The 18,622-nt window shown below is 42.6% G+C and overlaps 1 protein-coding gene across 2 annotated transcripts; it reads left to right on the top strand.

The window, feature by feature from the left end:
• Nucleotides 1-557: 557 nt before the first annotated feature.
• si:ch1073-335m2.2 (msx2-interacting protein) lies at nucleotides 558-18,620 on the top strand. Of its 2 annotated transcripts, none has more exons than XM_035631139.2 (15): nucleotides 558-910; nucleotides 2,122-2,436; nucleotides 5,289-5,762; nucleotides 5,878-6,032; nucleotides 6,743-6,943; nucleotides 7,106-7,257; nucleotides 7,351-7,476; nucleotides 7,569-7,682; nucleotides 7,772-7,885; nucleotides 7,982-8,082; nucleotides 8,322-15,657; nucleotides 16,097-16,165; nucleotides 16,264-16,458; nucleotides 16,550-16,708; nucleotides 17,617-18,620. In XM_035631139.2, the coding sequence occupies exons 1-15, from the start codon at nucleotides 828-830 to the stop codon at nucleotides 17,746-17,748; spliced, it is 9,726 nt and encodes a 3,241-aa protein (XP_035487032.2). In that variant the 5' UTR covers nucleotides 558-827; the 3' UTR covers nucleotides 17,749-18,620. The 2 variants fall into 2 exon arrangements, with proteins under 2 accessions (XP_035487032.2, XP_035487031.2); XM_035631138.2 differs by having other exon boundaries at nucleotides 559-910; nucleotides 5,286-5,762.
• Nucleotides 18,621-18,622: the final 2 nt, after the last annotated feature.

Below are 18,622 nucleotides of genomic sequence, written 5' to 3'. Positions count from 1 at the left end.
AAAACTTGCTTCTGTGTTACACAGAAGCTAAATTTAGGGAATTATGCAATATATTAGTGATCAAATAGTACAAGAAACATATTGAGACTGGTAAGCCAGACTCACCTCAGCATCACTCAGGGCTACTCCTCATTTGAATTAGTCAGCTATGGCGCTTACCAAACTCTGTTGAATTGCTCTTCTCACATATTCAATCATTTTGCTTTTACATTAGTCCTCCATTTATTGATTTTAACTACGTGGAGCTTGTACTGAATTCACAAATATTGCACTTTATATTGTTGCATGTTTTTTTTTGTCTCTGGGAGTGTTCCTCCTCCCCACCAATCTCATAAAATATAATTGTTGTTCTATATGTCTTGCTGCAAAATAACAAATAAAAAAATCATATTCTTGATGAGCTTTGAGGTTCAACTTTATGAAATAATCTAACAACGGTTCCGTTTCATAACTGACACGTAAAAAAAGAGAAACGCTTCGACCCCATTGTGGTTGTCAAGACACGACATCCTCGGTCGCCACAGCGACGCTGCAGACGGATCGCGGCTCCACTTTGATCCTTTAGACGAAGTCGCGTGTGTGTGGTGACAGTCGCTGCCTCGTCGGGGCCGCGCACCTCGCACCCTGAACTGCCAGGAGCGAGGCCGACGCGCGTTCCCGTGCAGGGCTCGGGGACGCAGCAGCTAAAGCTACACGGGCAGCGGCCGACGGGCCCATATCGCTCACGGAATCCGCCATCGTTCATTTTGTTCAGGAGGACCTCCGACCGGCGCGGATTAGGAACGTGCCAGATCATATGTGTGTGGAGGGGGGAAGAATCGCGCACGATGGTTCGGGAAACCAGACACCTTTGGGTGGGCAATTTACCCGAACACGTCCGAGAGGAGAAGATCGTGGAGCATTTTAAACGGTAGGTTACGCAAGAGGGATCCTCTGTCGGCGGAGCAGCGCGGGCTAGCAGTAGCCCTGCCGTTAGCCGCGTAGCCTGCGACTGGTGCTAGTACCGCTAACGTTAGCATTTTCAAGTTTTACAAGTCAGTGGGGTTCTTGTGTGCTTCGTGTTTACGCTGTAGCACAGCGGTAGACGTGGCACGCGTGGGACCGGAGCACTCCAAAGTAAATGTTCACCACACGGTAACATTTCGCTAACTTTCGCCAAACCCAGCTGCTAGCTGGGCTAGCCCCCGAGCTAGCCATCCGACCATTTTGTGGGAAGTGAGGACGTTTTCATGATCGGCACAAGCCAAAGGGAAGCTAACGCTAGCTGGGCAGCAGGGCGCACAACACTGGGCGACGGGTGTTATTTTAGCCACTGGAAACGTTTCCACCGCGGCTTTATTTGCCTCATCGATGATGTTGTTAGAGGGGAAAACCCTGAAAGTAGAAAAGCCCTAAAAAATTGCGATCGATGGTCGAAGCCCGGCGCGCGCTGACTATCACACGTTACCAAGTTGTTGAGCGGCTTGACGAGGGCGGACATCGACACTTTAACGCACCATGCTCAAACTCGGACACGATCCCGCTGTTGTCTTGACAGTTTGCACGGTACGAGTACACTGGGGTTTTGCTTCCGCCTGTGAGCGACTACTTGGATTGAAAGGGAACGAATAGCTTCCATTTATTTCCTTTGCCCCGTTCATCACAAGTCTTTTTACGCTGCGTGACATTTGCTGCGTCCACACGAGGAACCGATCAACAAACTCATCATTCACTCAGACAGACAGACATTTGATCCATTCACCGTTTCCGCAGTAACACGTCACCAGTGGCCTCGTGACAACACTGTTTATAGATGCTGCTTTTTATTGTTATTGACGTCTAACATGTGTTGAGCTCCCAGAGGAACTACCTAAAAACCCCAAATCAGTATTTTTGTCCAAAATAATAATTGCAAACATGGCTGAATGTGTTTATTCCTGTTTGGCGTTCTAATGTGAACTTCTAGTGGAAACTTGTTTTTGGTCATAATTGGACCTGAATCGTTCCTTTCTACTCACCGTGTTAATGTCTCTTCCTCTCGATGTAGTAAACCCTGGCATATGGGGTATAGCTGCACTCATCCTATTTTTAGCTGGTTTATATGTAATTTCCTCCTTGTTTTCTTTTGTAATTTCCCCTCAGGTATGGGCGCGTGGAGAGTGTTAAAGTTCTGCGGAAGCGAGGGTCAGAGGGTGGCGTTGCAGCTTTTGTGGATTTTGTGGATATCAAAAGTGCGCAGAAGGCTCACAATGCTGTCAACAAAATGGGAGACAGGGACCTGCGGACTGACTACAATGAACCCGGATCAGTCCCTAGTGCTGTTCGGGGCCTTGAAGACAGCTCCCCCTCGAGCAGTCGAGACGTTACAGGATTCTCTAGGGGAACAGTTGGTCCAGTGTTTGGCCCACCTGTGTCCCTTCACACCAGAGAGGGACGTTATGAACGGAGAATAGATGGGTAAGTGGACACGGCCTCCCCTTAAAATCAAGGGGAATCTAGGTATTGGATAGGTGTAAGACCTTAACACATAGTGGGGTTATTCATGAGAGATAGATGCCTCGCGCTGGTAACACAATGGTAATCTAGGGATTGTTCCACTTTTCATCATAATTGACTTGCCATTCCCACTGGATCTAAGAATAATATCTACACATTATCATTTGGTAAGGTAACTAAAATTCATGGTTTGACATCTGGTTTGGATATTACATCTGTGTGGAATATCCAAGTGAGTTTTGGATTTATTACATTTTGTGGGGAACTACCATGGGAACTTTTGGATATTTTTCAAACATTTTTCTCTCGAATACGGGATCTAACCTTGATTTTTACTTGGAAATCGTTTGAAGCTGGAAGTAAATCCCTACTGTGAAGGATTCCCCTTTTCTCTGAAGAATCTATACAGGTAGTATGTAATTACTTCAAGGACCTTCCATCTTGGGTTGTCAGTTTTTTTCTCTTGGCAACAGCTGATGGTTGGAGTACTTTTACCATTTTTGCATCTGTGGATACGGCCATGTCTGGATTTATATTTTGAGCAAGTGGAAAGTAGAAGTTTACATTCGGTATACACCAAAACAGAGACAGATTAGTGTGTATTTCCATGGCTCTCCCAGTCATTTTAGGATGAGATTAACTATATATCGTGACCACTTTTTGTCCCACATACGGAAGCTATGCTCAGAAGACTTAGCAAGAACACCGAGGATCCAAACTACCAGTGATCAAAAGTTTGTGGAGCTAATCTTGTTTTGGATTGATGGCCATGAAGAAACTTGAAGGCTGCATAGTTGGGATGTAACCTCCTGGATGTATGCAATACGATACCCTGTGTTGGATGTACTGATGTGGACCCTAGTATGGATAGGTGTAGATGCCATTAATTTGGATTAATCAAGTGGGGATGTAGCTGTGTAAAGCCTCAGTGAGACGAAGAACACTCGCAAGCATGTTACAGAGAGCCGAAGACAACTTTTCGTAAGTTACTTGAAAATCTACTACAAAAGGATGAAGCCTGCCAGTATGCACATCTGATGGAATCCTTGGATTGTGGAATTATGTCATCCCAGAGAGCCCATGAGGATGTTATGTACTGTCGTCATAGAGTCTGCGAGTCTACAAGCTTGTTAAATTACTCGACATTAACCAGTGGAATACATTTTTGACCATTTGAATGCCCTTTTAAAGGCTGACTGCTGGGAAATACTACATTCTCATACCACAAGACCAGACCGATCCGGTTGGATGTATTTTATGTTTGGCCACCAACTTGCTGTTAGTCAACCGGGAAACTGCCGAGTTACCCAAAGTGAATCATCCTTTTAAAAAATATATTTATTTATTGTGGTGTATGTTTCTACCTTTTTTTTCCCCACATCCACGTCCTGAAATCCATAAAGAGGTCCATCTGTGGTTGTTTTTTTTTTTTCTTTTTCCATCCAGTGAAGAGAATTAAGTAGCGTAATTGTGGACTATACATCAACAATCTACTGGCCTGGTGCTCCACATTATTGAAGATAACGTGCAGTGCGATTCAAGAGAACCATTTTTGCCTTATTAGATCAGTTGATTTTTTCCCCTCGGTTTTTCATACGGGCTCTCACATTCTGACCACCTAGATTTTATTTGGATTAGTTTCGGTAACTTCTTTTCCAAAAGGTTGGTATTGTTCTGCCCTCTGCATATTTTCTCTCTCTAACCTTCCTCAGTGCTTTGTCTAATACAAGGTGTTGCACTACTTTTAGGGAAATAAAACTTGGATGCAAGAGAGGAAAAACATATATTTGATAAAATGCCATTATAAAATATGTACATATTATTTGTCATTTGTTTATATAACTTTTTTTTTCCCAGCATCGTATAAGCACTACAAATGTTTCCCATTTGAGCACATCAATCTGACTTTAGCGAAGCATTTTAAATTTCAATACCACAGAGCTCCTTAACAGAATTGTCCAGTTGAAACCTATGGGATATAATTTGGATACTTCCTTTTTCTTAGTTCATGAACAGCCAGCCTCTGAAATCAGTCCCACTGAGGAGACAAAAATGCCCTCTGTGATTTTGTTTTTGCAAATGAAAGTAACTGAAAGCATCCAACATTGCTGAATTATGTGTTTTCTATGAATAGATCTTCAGTCTGGGGCAACTTTGTTTCAGGCAACTGATTATGAATTAACAGTACAGAAAGCTCTTGTTAGTAAGTTTGTTGCTTTTGGAAAATTTAATTTAATTTCAGGCTGCTGACCATTAAGCTATAGGAGCAGCAATGTGACAAGGCGTCCACATTAATATTTACAGGTAGTGCCAGTAAGTTATTTGGCTTATTTGTCCTGTGCTGAGGAATTATTATAACTGACACGTAAAAATTATTGAGAATTATAATTTTTTATGCTGAAAAGCTTTTAGACTCCAAAACACCACTTCTGAATGAAAATATGCAACTTTTTGTGTCATATGTTGCTGAAAAGTTAAAAAAAGTTATTTTACATACATTCGAGTCCGGACTCATTTTCTTTTTATTGTCATACCAGAAGTTTTCAAGTTTGATCATAACACATCAATTGACAAAATTGACAGTCTAGTGCATTTTACTATGCATGACAGGATAAATATTATTTTTTATCAATCTTAAGATACTTAGATTTATGCCACATGTTATCTGGCCCGTTCAAAGCTGTGTCTGTTAGCTATGTTTTTTTACTTTCCAGGACATTTGTATATATACTATTGCAGTTAAAAAATACTCTTCTTTGTTTAGAATCATAATCATTTTTTCCTCTCTCTGCCCTTTTCTTACTTCACAGTAGCTCAGAAAGCCGTGAACGTGCATATGATCACAGCCCATATGGACACCATGATCGCAGTGGCACTTTCGACAGACAGCGTCACTACAACACTGATTATTACCGTGATCGTTCTCTGTTTGCTGCTGCTGGCCAAGGGAGCAGTGCTATTGGGGGAAGCTTTGAGGCATCAGACCCACATTTTGACTCTAGAATTCGAGACCCCTTCACTCTTACTAATTCTACACGACGTGACCTGTACAGAGATGACCGAGGACGGCGAGTTGATAGAACTTACCACCACCGTCGAAGCCGATCATCTCATTCCTCTCAGTCAAGGCATCCATCCCCACAACGGACCACGGGACAAACCCCCAAAACGTCTCACTCGCCCAAAAGAGCTCCCCTGTCCCCCGGGAGAGGCCCGAGGTCTCGGTCTCACAGCAGATCTTCGAGCTCTGATTCTGTCAGCAGCACAAGCAGCACGGGCAGTGGCAGGTGTGACATTTGTTTTGTCATTATATTAACACTTGATATTTTGTGGGTTTTCTGACTTAGACCAACAAGATCATTGTTCGCTGGTATTTATTTTTTTATTTTTTGGTGACAACAGTGATTCAAACAGCAGCTCAAGTGATGGGTCGCGTGCTCGCTCTGTTCAGTCGTCGGCTACACATGCTGCTCCCCAGTCATCTATGGGGCTTGACTCCGATGAACCACGCAGAAGCTTTGGAATTAAAGTGCAAAACCTACCCGTACGCTCCACAGGTGAGTTTAAGGTCCTATCAATTAAAATCTGTAAATTGTTTTTGCTGGAAATACACCGTGGACATGAGTTTACACAGCACATGATATAGAAAAAAAATTAAACAAATCCAAATTATGTAGCTTAAGTAGATCAATAACCACGTTCAGAAATTTAGTACGTTTATTCTGTTGCACACAAACTTTTTTTTTTAAGTTATAAAATAAACTAAGGGTAATTAATTTAGTGTTTGCCAGAGGACATTGTCTAAATTTAAGGGATAGAAATTCATCACCTGGACTACCGTTACCATCGTTTTAATGTGGATGATACACCGCAGTAGTCCTAGTCATTTGCCATCGAAATCTATGCAGTGTGCAGTTTTAATTGGAATCTAAAGTTATCTATTTGATACATATTTGACATGTCAAAGCCTTGTAAACTAAAATGTTTCACGTTACCTTTGTCATGTTATTTCATAATCAGTCTTTCCTATTCAAAAGGCAAAATGCAAAGAAGAAACTACTATTTTGTCTCGCTCCATTATATTTACACAAACTGTCATTTGGCCTTGTAGCTTTCAATTTTAAAGGTGATACCACTGGTGTACTGGTCTTTAATATTTCCACATTTGTGCTGTTGCCACTTTACTTTGTAGATTCTCAGACTACGATTATATATTCTGTACAGTCTCCTGAGCATTGGAATAATGCTATTAAATTTTGCTTGGCAGACACAAGTTTAAAAGATGGACTCTTCCATGAATTCAAGAAACATGGAAAAGTGACCTCAGTGCAGATCCATGGAGCTTCGGAGGACCGTTATGGTTTGGTTTTCTTCAGACAGCAAGAGGATCAAGAGAAAGCCATGACTGTCTCCAAAGGAAAGCTATTCTTTGGCATGCTTATTGAAGTCATTGCCTGGAATGGACCTGGTAAGTGATGATCATGGAAAACAATATTTATTGTCATTAAACTTGGTGCAGACAGATGAATTTCCTGAAAGTAATTTTACAAAAAGCTGTTCATGATGGAGAATATGAGCCTGAACATGAGTAGCATGTCAGAAAAAGTAATAATAAAACTCCTTCCTTCAGAAACAGAGAGTGAAAATGAGTTCAGACCTTTGGATGGACGGATAGATGAGTTCCACCCAAAGGCTACGAGGACACTGTTTATAGGCAACCTTGAGAAGACCACCAGTTATCAACAACTCCTTGACATTTTTCAGCGGTTTGGAGAAATTGTGGTGAGCTGACATTTTTGATGTGTACTTAACAAGTTAATTTGTACATTTTACATTTGATATTGTTTTCTAATTGTTATGTCCTTTCTTCTCAAGGACATTGACATCAAGAAAGTAAATGGAGTCCCCCAGTATGCTTTTGTGCAATATTCTGATATTGCCAGTGTGTGCAAGGCCATAAAGAAGATGGATGGAGAGTATCTGGGAAGCAACAGACTGAAGGTAGTGTTCTTACAGTAAATGATTGTAACATGTATGTTTTCAATCAAATATATTCTGTTTGTAAAATATGCACGGTCTCTTTTCTCTTGAAGCTTGGTTTTGGGAAGAGTATGCCCACAACGTGCGTTTGGCTAGATGGTTTGGCAACCAATATAACAGAACAATACCTCACCCGGCATTTCTGTCGCTATGGACATGTAGTTAAGGTAAGGTGTTGTATTTTGTCTCGAAGGATCTGATGCTTTTGATTTTAGTGCAATTTTTCGAAATTATAAGTGTGATGTGTTGTTTTTAGGTTGTGTTTGACAGATTGAAAGGCATGGCCCTAGTCATGTACAACAACACAGACTTTGCTCAAGCAGCTGTAAGGGAGACCAAAGGCTGGAAGATTGGTGGCAATAAAATAAAGGTAAAAAATTAAAATCACATGGAAATTATTGTCCGTTTAGTAAAATGTCTTTTCATGTTTAAATTTTACTTGTATGTTTTTATTTATTTTTGACAGGTGGACTTTGCAAGTCAAGAGAGTCAGATGGCATTTTACCGATGCATGCAGGCATCTGGTCAAGACATCAGAGACTTTTATGAAATTCCCACTGAGCGACGGTAAATTGCTAATATTGTTAATTGTATTTAATACAATTTTTAATTAATCATTTGTTGCATATTTGAAATGTTCTTTCATATGACATTAACCCTGAAATATGTCTCATTTAAAGTAATATTGTTTAGATTCACAGCTCCCTTGTAAAATAGTGAAAAATGACAGTGAAACTTGAAATTATTCATTGTTTAGGTTAATGGAATTCATTAGTTTCCCCCTTTTCTCTTCATTCACGCTACAGAGAGGAACGCAGACCTCCATACCATGAATTTACAGCAGAAAGGGCTTACTTTGAGAATATACGAACCCCTGGCCTCTACCCAGAAGAGGCTCGAAGAGATTATGCTGCTCGCAGTCGAGAACGGTTTCCTGAATTGGAACATTATCAAGGAGATCACTTTGACCCACGTTTTCATGAAGACCCAAGAGACTTCAGGGACTATAGAGACCCATTTGAGCAAGACATCCGAAAATACACATATATTCAAAGAGAGCGAGAAAGAGAGCGGGAACGCTTTGAGGCTGACCGCAGCAGATGGAGCCCTTCCCATCCAAGGCGACCTATTACTCCGACAGTATCTCCTTCACCATCTGAGCGTGCTCCCAGAGACGCAGAGAGACGGGTTTATAGCCAGTCCTCTGAGCGGAGTGGTAGTGTAAGCTCAATGTCACCAACACACTTTGACAAATCGGAAAAGACCCTGCCAGAGCATTCCTCTAAGAGTGAGAAAAGTGAGCGGAGCAGTCAACCTGATCGTGTAGCAGTTGCTGAGAAAACCAAACGTGCCAAACGAAAAGAGAAGGGTGACAAAGACAAAACTGAAAAGATTAAATCAAGGAAAGCAAAGGGGCAATCCCCATCCAACCCAACACCTGAAACTGAACTTGAGACTGGTTGCGATGGCTCTGGAAAAGGAAGAGCATCAGACCAGGATGCTCACGAGAGGCAGAAATCTAAGGGGGATAGTGACTCTGTTTCTGTAAATCAGTTGTCAACTGCTAACCATGACTCTGTAAAAACAGAACGATCTGAAATGAGTAAAGGTGATAATTTAGAGATGGATGGGAAAAATCGAGTCAAAAAGCATCTCAAGTCTGATTCTGGAAATGATGGGAAAGATTTATCAGTGGAATCAGATCGCCTTGCTGCAAGGAAAAGACGTTTTGCTGATTCTGGTGGAAGGACTATTCATCAAAAGAGAAGCAGGCATGAGGATGAGGATGGTAATCAGTCCTCTGACCTTGGTACCAGTGCCACATTTTTGAAAGAGTCAGACGCTGACAAACACAAAGAATCACAACGAAAAGATTCAAGAGTCAAAGCTGATAAAAGTAGCACTCAGAAGGAAAGTCAAGAGGACCCCAGAGGACAAAGAGAGAAGTCGGAGGGATCTTTGGACACACTGGAGTCAAAGCGACATCCAGGGCACACTTCATCCAGAAGGTTTTCACATGAGGGTGTTGCAGAACAAAGCACAAGAGAACAAGAACATCATGCTGCTCTCAGATTTGGTAGTCAGAATACTGACACTGACAAAACTGCCAAGAACAAGGAAGACCATGTTGACATTGACCTGTCTCAGAGTTACCGCAAGCAAATGGAGCAAAATAGACGTTTGCAGCAACAGCAGCGGGAGTCTGATAAACCTCACAAACCAGAAAGTCCTCATGGAAGTGAAACGGAGGACTTGGAACATCGCAGTCTTGTTCATGAAGTTGGTAAGCCTCCAGAGGATGTCACAGATAATTTTCCATCTCACAAACTAAAGAAACTAGACCAATTTGACACAGACTCAGGGATGAAGAGGGAGCGTGTCTACAGGAGCTTTAGACAAAAAAGTGAAGAAACTGACTGGAACAACACCTCTCCAGGACATCAGCTCCTCTCTCTCCATGCAGATGAGGACTTTGCAGATCCATCTCAGAAAGAGTTGAGTAGGAATGATGAGAAAATTCACCCGGATGTGGAGCTATTAGTCAAAAGGACACACAACACACAAGTAAACAAACCAAACACCCCTTTGCTAAGTGTGGAAGAAGAGCAGCAAAAGAGATGGGAGAGTAGAGTCAAACAAGACTTGTTACCTGATCTGAACTTTTCCAGAAGTCTAAATAAAAACATTCACAATTGCAAGCGTTTGGAGTATGGTATTTGGCATGACTTGGAGCCAGGGGAAGTGCGATCAGACTCTGAAGAGGACAGGGAGCCTAAACCCCACTCTCCTGTGCCCTCAACATCTATTCCTTTTTCTGAGAGGCCAAGGGTTGACAGGTTTTCAGACCCCAAACTAGCACATCTTGAAAGGAACAAATTCTACTCCTTTGCACTTGACCAGACCATCACACCAGATACAAAGGCTCTGCTTGAGCGTGCAAAATCTCTTTCATCTTCCAGAGAAGATAACTGGTCATTTTTAGATTACGATACTCACTTTGCAAGTCTACGCAACAGAAAAGATACTGAGAAAGTAGAATCAACACCGAGACCTACACCTTCCTGGTACATGAAAAAGAAAAAGATTCGCAGTGGATCTGAAGACAAACTTGATGACAGGAAGGAAGAACCGAAGCCAGAGGAGCATGAACGGAGGGAACTATTTGCCTCCCGCTTCCTTCATAGTCCTGTCTTTGAGCTGGACTCTAGACGACTTCAACACTTGGAACGCAAACATGAAGAACCTGAGCATACACAAAACCAACAACCAGGCCACCAAGGAACAGCAGATGGTGAACTAGATGCAGGGCCCGTTGTCCTTTTCCATAGTCGTTTTTTGGAACTCACACGTCTACAACAACAGAAGAATAAAACCCAACAGCAGCAAGTGGCAAAAGTTGACGACACCATGCTCACCGATGACACTAAAGAGGAAAAACCACCAGTTCAAGAGCAGCAAGCTTTGCAGTCACCTGTAACAACAGGATCTATCATGGAGCCAGAAATTAAACCCATCAGTCCTGCTGAAGAGCTAATTTCTGAACCTCGACTCACACCTACTTCTGTCACCCAATCTGTGGCCAAGGATATTTCTCCACCAGAAGACAAATGTGTTGCAGTAAATCAAGTCCATGATCCATATCCCCCTGTGTCTTTCATAAAGGAAGAGGTGAAGGAAGAGATAAAAGAAAGTAAACCTGTTGTTACCATGCACCACCCACTAGCTGAAACATCTCATTCAGAACCTGTACCCATTGCAGCATCCGAACCCAGAGATTCAGGGGATAGATGTAAACTTTCTCCTCCTGAAGGGAAATTGGATTTGGTTACTGAGGATGTAAAACCTTTGCTCACAGAACAACCATGCCACAGCAATTCTCATGATGAGCTTATCAAATTAGAACCAGAGCTGGATCTTGAGATGACACAACCAGAAGTGCCTGAAGCCACTAGTCCCATATCATCAAATTTTCTAGAGGAGAGGGATGTAGTCAAGAAAGACACACATTCCATTAGTAAAACAGAGCCTGAGGGAGAAAAGCAAAGCATTAGTAAAGTGCAGATGCATTTTGATAATGACAAAAATGATGAGCCAGTGTCACCTCAAAAAGAGCATAAAACAAAAGAACTGAAACATAAAAAGTGCAAACAATTCCATGCTCAAGTGACTCCTGTTCCTGTCATGGCAGCCTCAGGTTCTGAGAAACAAGCTACACGCAAGAGTGAGCGCATAGACAAAGAGAAACTCAAACGTGGATCCTCCCCAAGAGCAGAATCCAAATCCACAAGCAAATCTCCTATTCATGGATCAGACACTGATATGTTAGAGCAGAGCATATCATTGGGAAGGGCCAGACGAAGAAATGTTAAATCTGTGTATGCCACCCCAGTTGAAGATGATACACCAGCTCGTTCTGGAAAGGAAATTACAGAGTCACCACGCTCTGCACGAAAACGAGGTACAGACAAAGAGGCAACACAGCAACAAAACATTGAACAGGATCCACCTCCTCCAACTCCTGCAGCTAAACGGGGCCGTCCTCCCAAAAATCGCAGACAAGTTGATGATAGTTCAACTGTTAAAGTAGAAAAATCTAAAATGGATAACAAAGAAACTGATTCAAATGAATTAGAAAGTGGTGACCGAATTCCAAAAGTGTCAAAAGGCAAAACATCCCCTCACGTCACAAAGAGCTCAACAAATCAGATGTCCGCAGCCCAAGGATCTGGATCAACAAGAAAGGGAGACAGAACTGAGGGGACTGAGGATGACGATGACGAAATGGATTACACTGAAGATACCTTGGCATTGCAAGATTTGTCAACTTCATGTAAAGAAGATCCATCAACAAATGTTGACCAAACAAAAGAGGAGAAAGACAAACAGGGCAGAGAATTGGGCCAGGACAAAGATGTTCTCCAGGAAAAGGTTTGTGAAGGTAAATCAGTTGGAGCAGAGACAGATTCCTCGGCCTTAGAAGAGAATACCCCTTTGGAAAGGATTGGTAGAGGTAAAACCAAATTGTCAAGGACACCAAAGTCTCCTCTCCTCAAGAACCTCAAAATAAGACTAAATGTCACAGAGGTGAAAGACCTTCTCCAATTAGGGGATGATGAGCTTGGGAATCAAGAAGATTCTTCAAGTTCAAAGTTCAAACCTGGTGAACACACTGATCACGTTTCTAAGTGCGCTCATGTCAACAAAGAAGACTCCAAAAATGAAGACAGGGAAAATGCTACTTTGGAAAAGGAGGACCTAGAAACATCAAAAAGCGGTTTTTCACAGGAGCTGGAATTGGAGCAGGCTTTGAAGATAATTGCAAATCCAGATTTTCCAGCAGAACTACAGACACCAGCTGTTCCACAGACAGAAGTAAAAGGTAACTCGGATGAAGAAAAACCTTCCAATCCTGCTAGCGAGACAGAACTCATGGCTGCTATTTACTCTATAACCCCTGATGATACAGCCGTATCCATAACCCAGCCGCCTCCACTAAGAACTGAAGTGGGTTCTGAGCCTGAGATGCAAGACTTAATTCAGCCTGCCAAGGAAGATGAACCTGAAACAAATACATCCACAATACAGGAGGAACCTGTCTTTCAAACAACACCAAAAAAGGGCCCCAAGGTAAAACCTAAAGCACCTAAACGTCCTAAAGCCCAAAAGCAAGGAAGAAAGGATTCGAACGACGGGCATTCGGTTAATGAGGAACTGAAGGCTACAATAGGAGAGAGTATAGCTCCTGGTGTAAAGATTGTTTCTGAGACAACTCCATTAGCAGCTGCTACAGTTATTACTCCTACTACCTGGAAGCCAGACCCTGAACCCTCAGCTGTCAAGGCTACAGATGTAAATGCAGAGTCAGAATCATCTTCTGAAGAACAAATTCAACATCTTAAATCTGTTTATCCCCAGTCTAAGAGTCCAATATGCCCAAAGCCTTTGCAGCTGCCGCCTGAGTGCATTACTCCTTCGCTGTCTCCACTAGCTAATAGGCCAAATATAAGACCCATTCAAACAAGTAGAATTTCTGTTTCTCCACCAGATTGGCACCACCAGTCTAAAGATGCAGGTGTCTCCCCTTCTCCTATCATGCCATTGCCTTCAAAGGAAAACCAGCCTATACCTTCAGACTCTGAAAAAATGGAAACTGAACATGGTACAAGTGACTTGAGACAGATACTCATGAAACACAAAAATATTTCACTGTCAGGCAGCAGTTCCATTTCTAGTAATCTTCCATCCCTCCGAGATCACAACCCATCTGAAAGTAACACGCCATCAGCTGTTGTGCCAAACAAGTCACCACTACCCGACAGTAGAATGGCTTCTCATTCAGCCCCGTCTGTTGTTCGACCTCCAGCCACACTACCATCCCCTGAGACAAAGTCTGTGATCTCTGTTATTGCATCCACTGCAACCTCTGTTATTAGTCGTGTTTGTAACCCTCCTGAGCCTGAAGACAAAGTAAACATGAATATGGGAAATCAGTGTATGGACATGACTCTACCCAAATCTACTTATAGGCCCAGTAAGGACGAAACCGGATCATACCATGGACAATCTGTTGGTGATGAAGGGGGAAGTACTGCGCGTTTCATTGTCGAGAGCCCCACTCTTGGTATGGGATCTTGCCCTGGACTAAGGGTAAATACATCTGAAGGAGTGGTCGTTCTGAGCCACTCAGGCCAGAAAACAGAGGGACCTCAGAGGATTAGCGCAAAAATAAGTCAGATCCCACAAGCAACAGCGGGTGACATGGAATCTCAGCAGTTGGTGTCCATGCCCCAGATAAAACAGGAAATGTATGGTCATTCTCAGTCAGGACTTCAAAAAGGGCCTTCGTTGCAAACAGATCATGGGCATCCTGGTAAGCCACAGTCAGCCATGTCTATTAAACAAGAAAGCTGTGGTTTAGAAAAGATGGAATCTGCTTACCAGTCTGGATCTCAAGGAGTAGTGAAGCGTCTCACACCGGGTAACCAGCAAGTATTGAGTTACCATCAAGACTACATGCCATTAAAACATCAAAAGAAAATGGACAGTGCTGATTCTCATGGTACAGATGGAGCTAAACCATCTTGGACCTCTGCTATAAGTCCAGCAATTAGCCCTCATTTGCCTTCCCCACCTGGCAATCATGTAGGTTTTGTTTCAGCAGCTGGTGACAGAGCCCCTTCACATCTCAGTGGGGTCAAACAGGAACCACGATCTCCACGCAAGTCAGGTCATCCACACTCTCCATTTACTAAAGTGTCTTCACCCATTGGCTCCTCATCACCCAAGGGCCTACCAGTGATGTTACCCTCTGGCCTTCCTGCCATGCAGCAGTTTATTACTGGTGTACATCACCCTGAGCAGTCAGTTATCATGCCACCTCACAGTGTGCCTGGAGGCTTGGGCCGAATGTCTCCGCACTGTGTTACCCAATCAATTCCAGTGGGCCATCTTGTCCAAGATGTCCGCGTCAATACTCCACCTCTCTCTGTGATGAGCTATGGGATGCATAGTGAGCCAATGGCATCTCCCTGGTCTGGTCCCATGCAGCCGCGACCCACCTCACCCCAGACTGTTGGCAGAGAGAAGGTTGTCAAGGTGAATCCCGGTTCTTTGAGGAGTCATGAGGGGGAACAGGAAGAAGCCAGACACTTCCATATGGCAGGAAGACAATCAGCCACACCGTTAAAACCAGACCCTATGCAGTCAGATCATCGTGGGTCTTTGCGGAGTAGTGTCCAGTTGGAAACATTCATGGTACAGAGAGATATGCGCGTACTCTTGCATCAACAGGGGGAGCGTTCAGCCACTGACCCACATTCTGGACACATTCAAGAGTCCCACCCCCCCTTGTCTCCAAGATCACATGTTTTGACTAAAAGTGTGTCTGAGAAGGATATGACAAAGCCATTAGAGGCAAAGCGGCCTCACTCCCCTCTTCCTAAAGATGGAGTGATGGGCATTCGACAACCTGGGCCAGCAATGGCATCTCCCCAGAGAGTTCAGCTAATGCCACCTGGACCCAGTGGTTCATTCCCAGAGTACCCGGGGATGTACTCAAACCCAAGAGGCATCCATTCTCAAATACCAGAGACGTCTCCTGTTGGACTTAACCAACCACCGCTGAGCGTCACACCAACTATGGTGAGTTAAATGTTGTTGACATATCATTATTGGATACACCTAGCAAACACTAAAGCGATAATCCTTGCATTAAAACCTTCCTACCTTCATGGAGGCTTTTTTGCATTATACCAAGAGCCGTTTCTACTATTTTGTCTGCTCCATTTGTATCAGTGAGGGCAGACTAATACAATTGTCATAGAACTAAACAATTCAACAATCTGTAGCCTAAAAAAAATCATACAGTTGAATCAAGACTTCTTTAAAACAATTTCAACAGAAACTGAACATAACCTTCCTGAAAGTATAATTTATTGCAGAGGTGTTGTATTTGACTGCATTCATTTTAGCTAGGTGTACCTAATAAACCTGTAGTAGAGTGAAAATGCAAATGCATGTTGATATTCTCATGTTACAGAAGCTGCTCATGACATGATGCACAATTTTCTTGTATCCTTAGGGTTCAGAACCCCAGGCAAAACCAGATGGCAAGATGTCGCAGCCTGTTAATATGGTGCAGTTGCTCACGGTAAGACGGAAGTCTCCACAATATTCAGGTCTGTTGGTCTTCTGGAGAGCTAGCTTTGTCTGACACACCTGCTTCTATTTTGTCTCATATTTAAACAGAAATACCCCATTGTGTGGCAAGGCCTGCTGGCTCTTAAGAATGACACAGCTGCTGTCCAACTGCATTTTGTCTGTGGCAACAAAGCTTTGGCTCATCGATCACTGCCCCTACAAGAAGGAGGCGCACTGCTAAGGATTGTCCAGAGGATGAGACTAGAGGCTTCACAACTGGAGAGTGTAGCCAGAAGAATGACTGTACGTGTCTTTCTCCATAACTCCCATTGAGTCATTTTCTGTTTTACTAAATTGATTCTGCTGACAACATTTACCTTTTTCCCATCTGCAGGGGGACAGTGACTTCTGTCTTCTCCTTGCTCTACCATGTGGACGAGATCAAGACGATGTCCTAAACCAAACTCAAGCTCTTAAGGCTGCTTTTATCAACTACTTGCAGACAAAGTTGGCTGCAGGTATCATCAATATCCCTAACCCAGGTTCCAATCAGGTGAGACATCATAGTTTATATTTGAAAGGTTTTTCTCTGTAATCACATTTCAGCTGAAATAAATTATATACCAATCTGGTGTGTTACTCTCTCACCAGACTGCTGCCATTACTTTGGTGGCAGTGGAACTGAACACATTTATGCTGACAAAGAAAAAGCACTGTGTTGTTCATTTGCCAGTATAGAAGTTATTCGCCTCAAAAGCACTGTCTGAAATAGGTTGGTGGAGGAAATGCCATCGACATCAACTTCTGTTTGATTTCCACAGTATGGATGTCAAAGCTTTTTTATAAATGACCAAATTACACCATTCCTTGCCATTTTAAGAAATAACATAATTTAGTAAAAAGCTGAAACGCATTGATACTTGTGTTTTTACCAGAATATGTAATACAGAGGTAATGAGAGATGTGCGCTGTAACAGCTCACAGTTGGCCCCATGTGGGCAGATTACTCCGTCTTAAGCCGCTCCTGCTTGTTCCTTTGTTGAGCAGGGGCTTGTCTGCAAGCTGCTCAGAATGTGATTAACACATGAGAATGAATTCATTATGGTGATTTAGTAAAGTAAAATTGAAGGTCTTTTTTTCCCCCAAAAAGTTCTGGTTAAATGTTTTTGTCTTTATTTTAAACATGTAACCGGTACCACGTGATCAGCTGAGCAGAGTTCACGTCAAAAGTGCTTAAAAAGTGAAATCCTTTCCATTCAGTTTAGTATTAAATCGTTAACAAGTGCGGAGCCACCACAGTGATGGCGGCTCGTCCGCTTCAGCCTCCAATCTCTGTATACGAGTGACTTTACGGTTCATCTATTTTTCATGCCTGGACCATATGGGTTTTATTAATCGTATGTGTTGGTTTCTCTGTAACTTCGCATGTATGATTAGAGTTATTCCTTTTTTATTTTTCAGCCCGCCTATGTGCTACAGATTTTCCCACCATGTGAATTTTCTGAGAGCCACTTATCCCAGCTCGCCCCCGACCTCCTCAACAGGATCTCCAGCATCTCACCACACCTCATGATTGTCATCACCTCTGTGTAACCTTCACTGCTGGGAACTGTCCCACGGATGAATGTTCTCGCCGATGAGCCTCAGGAAACCAGAGGAATATGAGAATATTTTTTTCCTGAACACAGTGGGAATGTGTAGATCAACTCTTTTTTTCTTTCACCGGCCCGTTTTTTTTTTTTTTTGTTTGTTTTTGTCACTCCTGTCTGGTATGTTTGTCCTTCTCAAAAGAACTCAGGGATGGACCAAACCAGAATCAGTCTTATTTGACCATTTCTCTGCTGTATTTCTATTTATTGGAGTTTTATTTTAATGTTCGGAGATGCTTTGAAGAGAAAAAAAATCAGGATGTTTGATGAACAAGAGTGACTATTTGGGTGGCCTTTTTCTTTGATAGTCATATTCATTTCTTCACAAGAGCGGATCGTAGAGGCCGCAATGGCTAAAAAAAACCCAATTTCAATGTGTGATTTTAAATATGTACAGACTTCCTCAGCCAGGCCATCTTTAGAAGAGGAAGAATGAACTTGTAAAACTATGGAGACCTTGTAGAGGACCACGTTATTTTAACTGCTCCTTTAATTCCACCAGCTCTGCTCATCTTCTCACACTACTGACACAGTTAAGCCTCTGGTTACACCTTTGCATTGAACAAGCTACACTATGATTTGGGAGTTTGAATACAGGACTATGTAAATATTTTAAATATTTAAACTTTGACTATGGAACTTGGACAACAGAGATTTGAATTCTGGGGGAATACCAGAACACCGTGTGGAAATGTAGATGGATATCATTGACTTGTGGGTGTAAATACTTGTAACTCAAGAAGGTTGGCAAACTCCAATGGAGTCTGCTGACGGCACTTCATATTTTGTAACTCAAATAAAACAAACTCCAGAAAATG

This window comes from Scophthalmus maximus, chromosome 6, assembly GCF_022379125.1.
Source record: "Scophthalmus maximus strain ysfricsl-2021 chromosome 6, ASM2237912v1, whole genome shotgun sequence".
NCBI classification, from domain to species: Eukaryota; Metazoa; Chordata; class Actinopteri; order Pleuronectiformes; family Scophthalmidae; genus Scophthalmus; species Scophthalmus maximus.
This window is presented reverse-complemented; position numbering and strand designations above follow the sequence as displayed.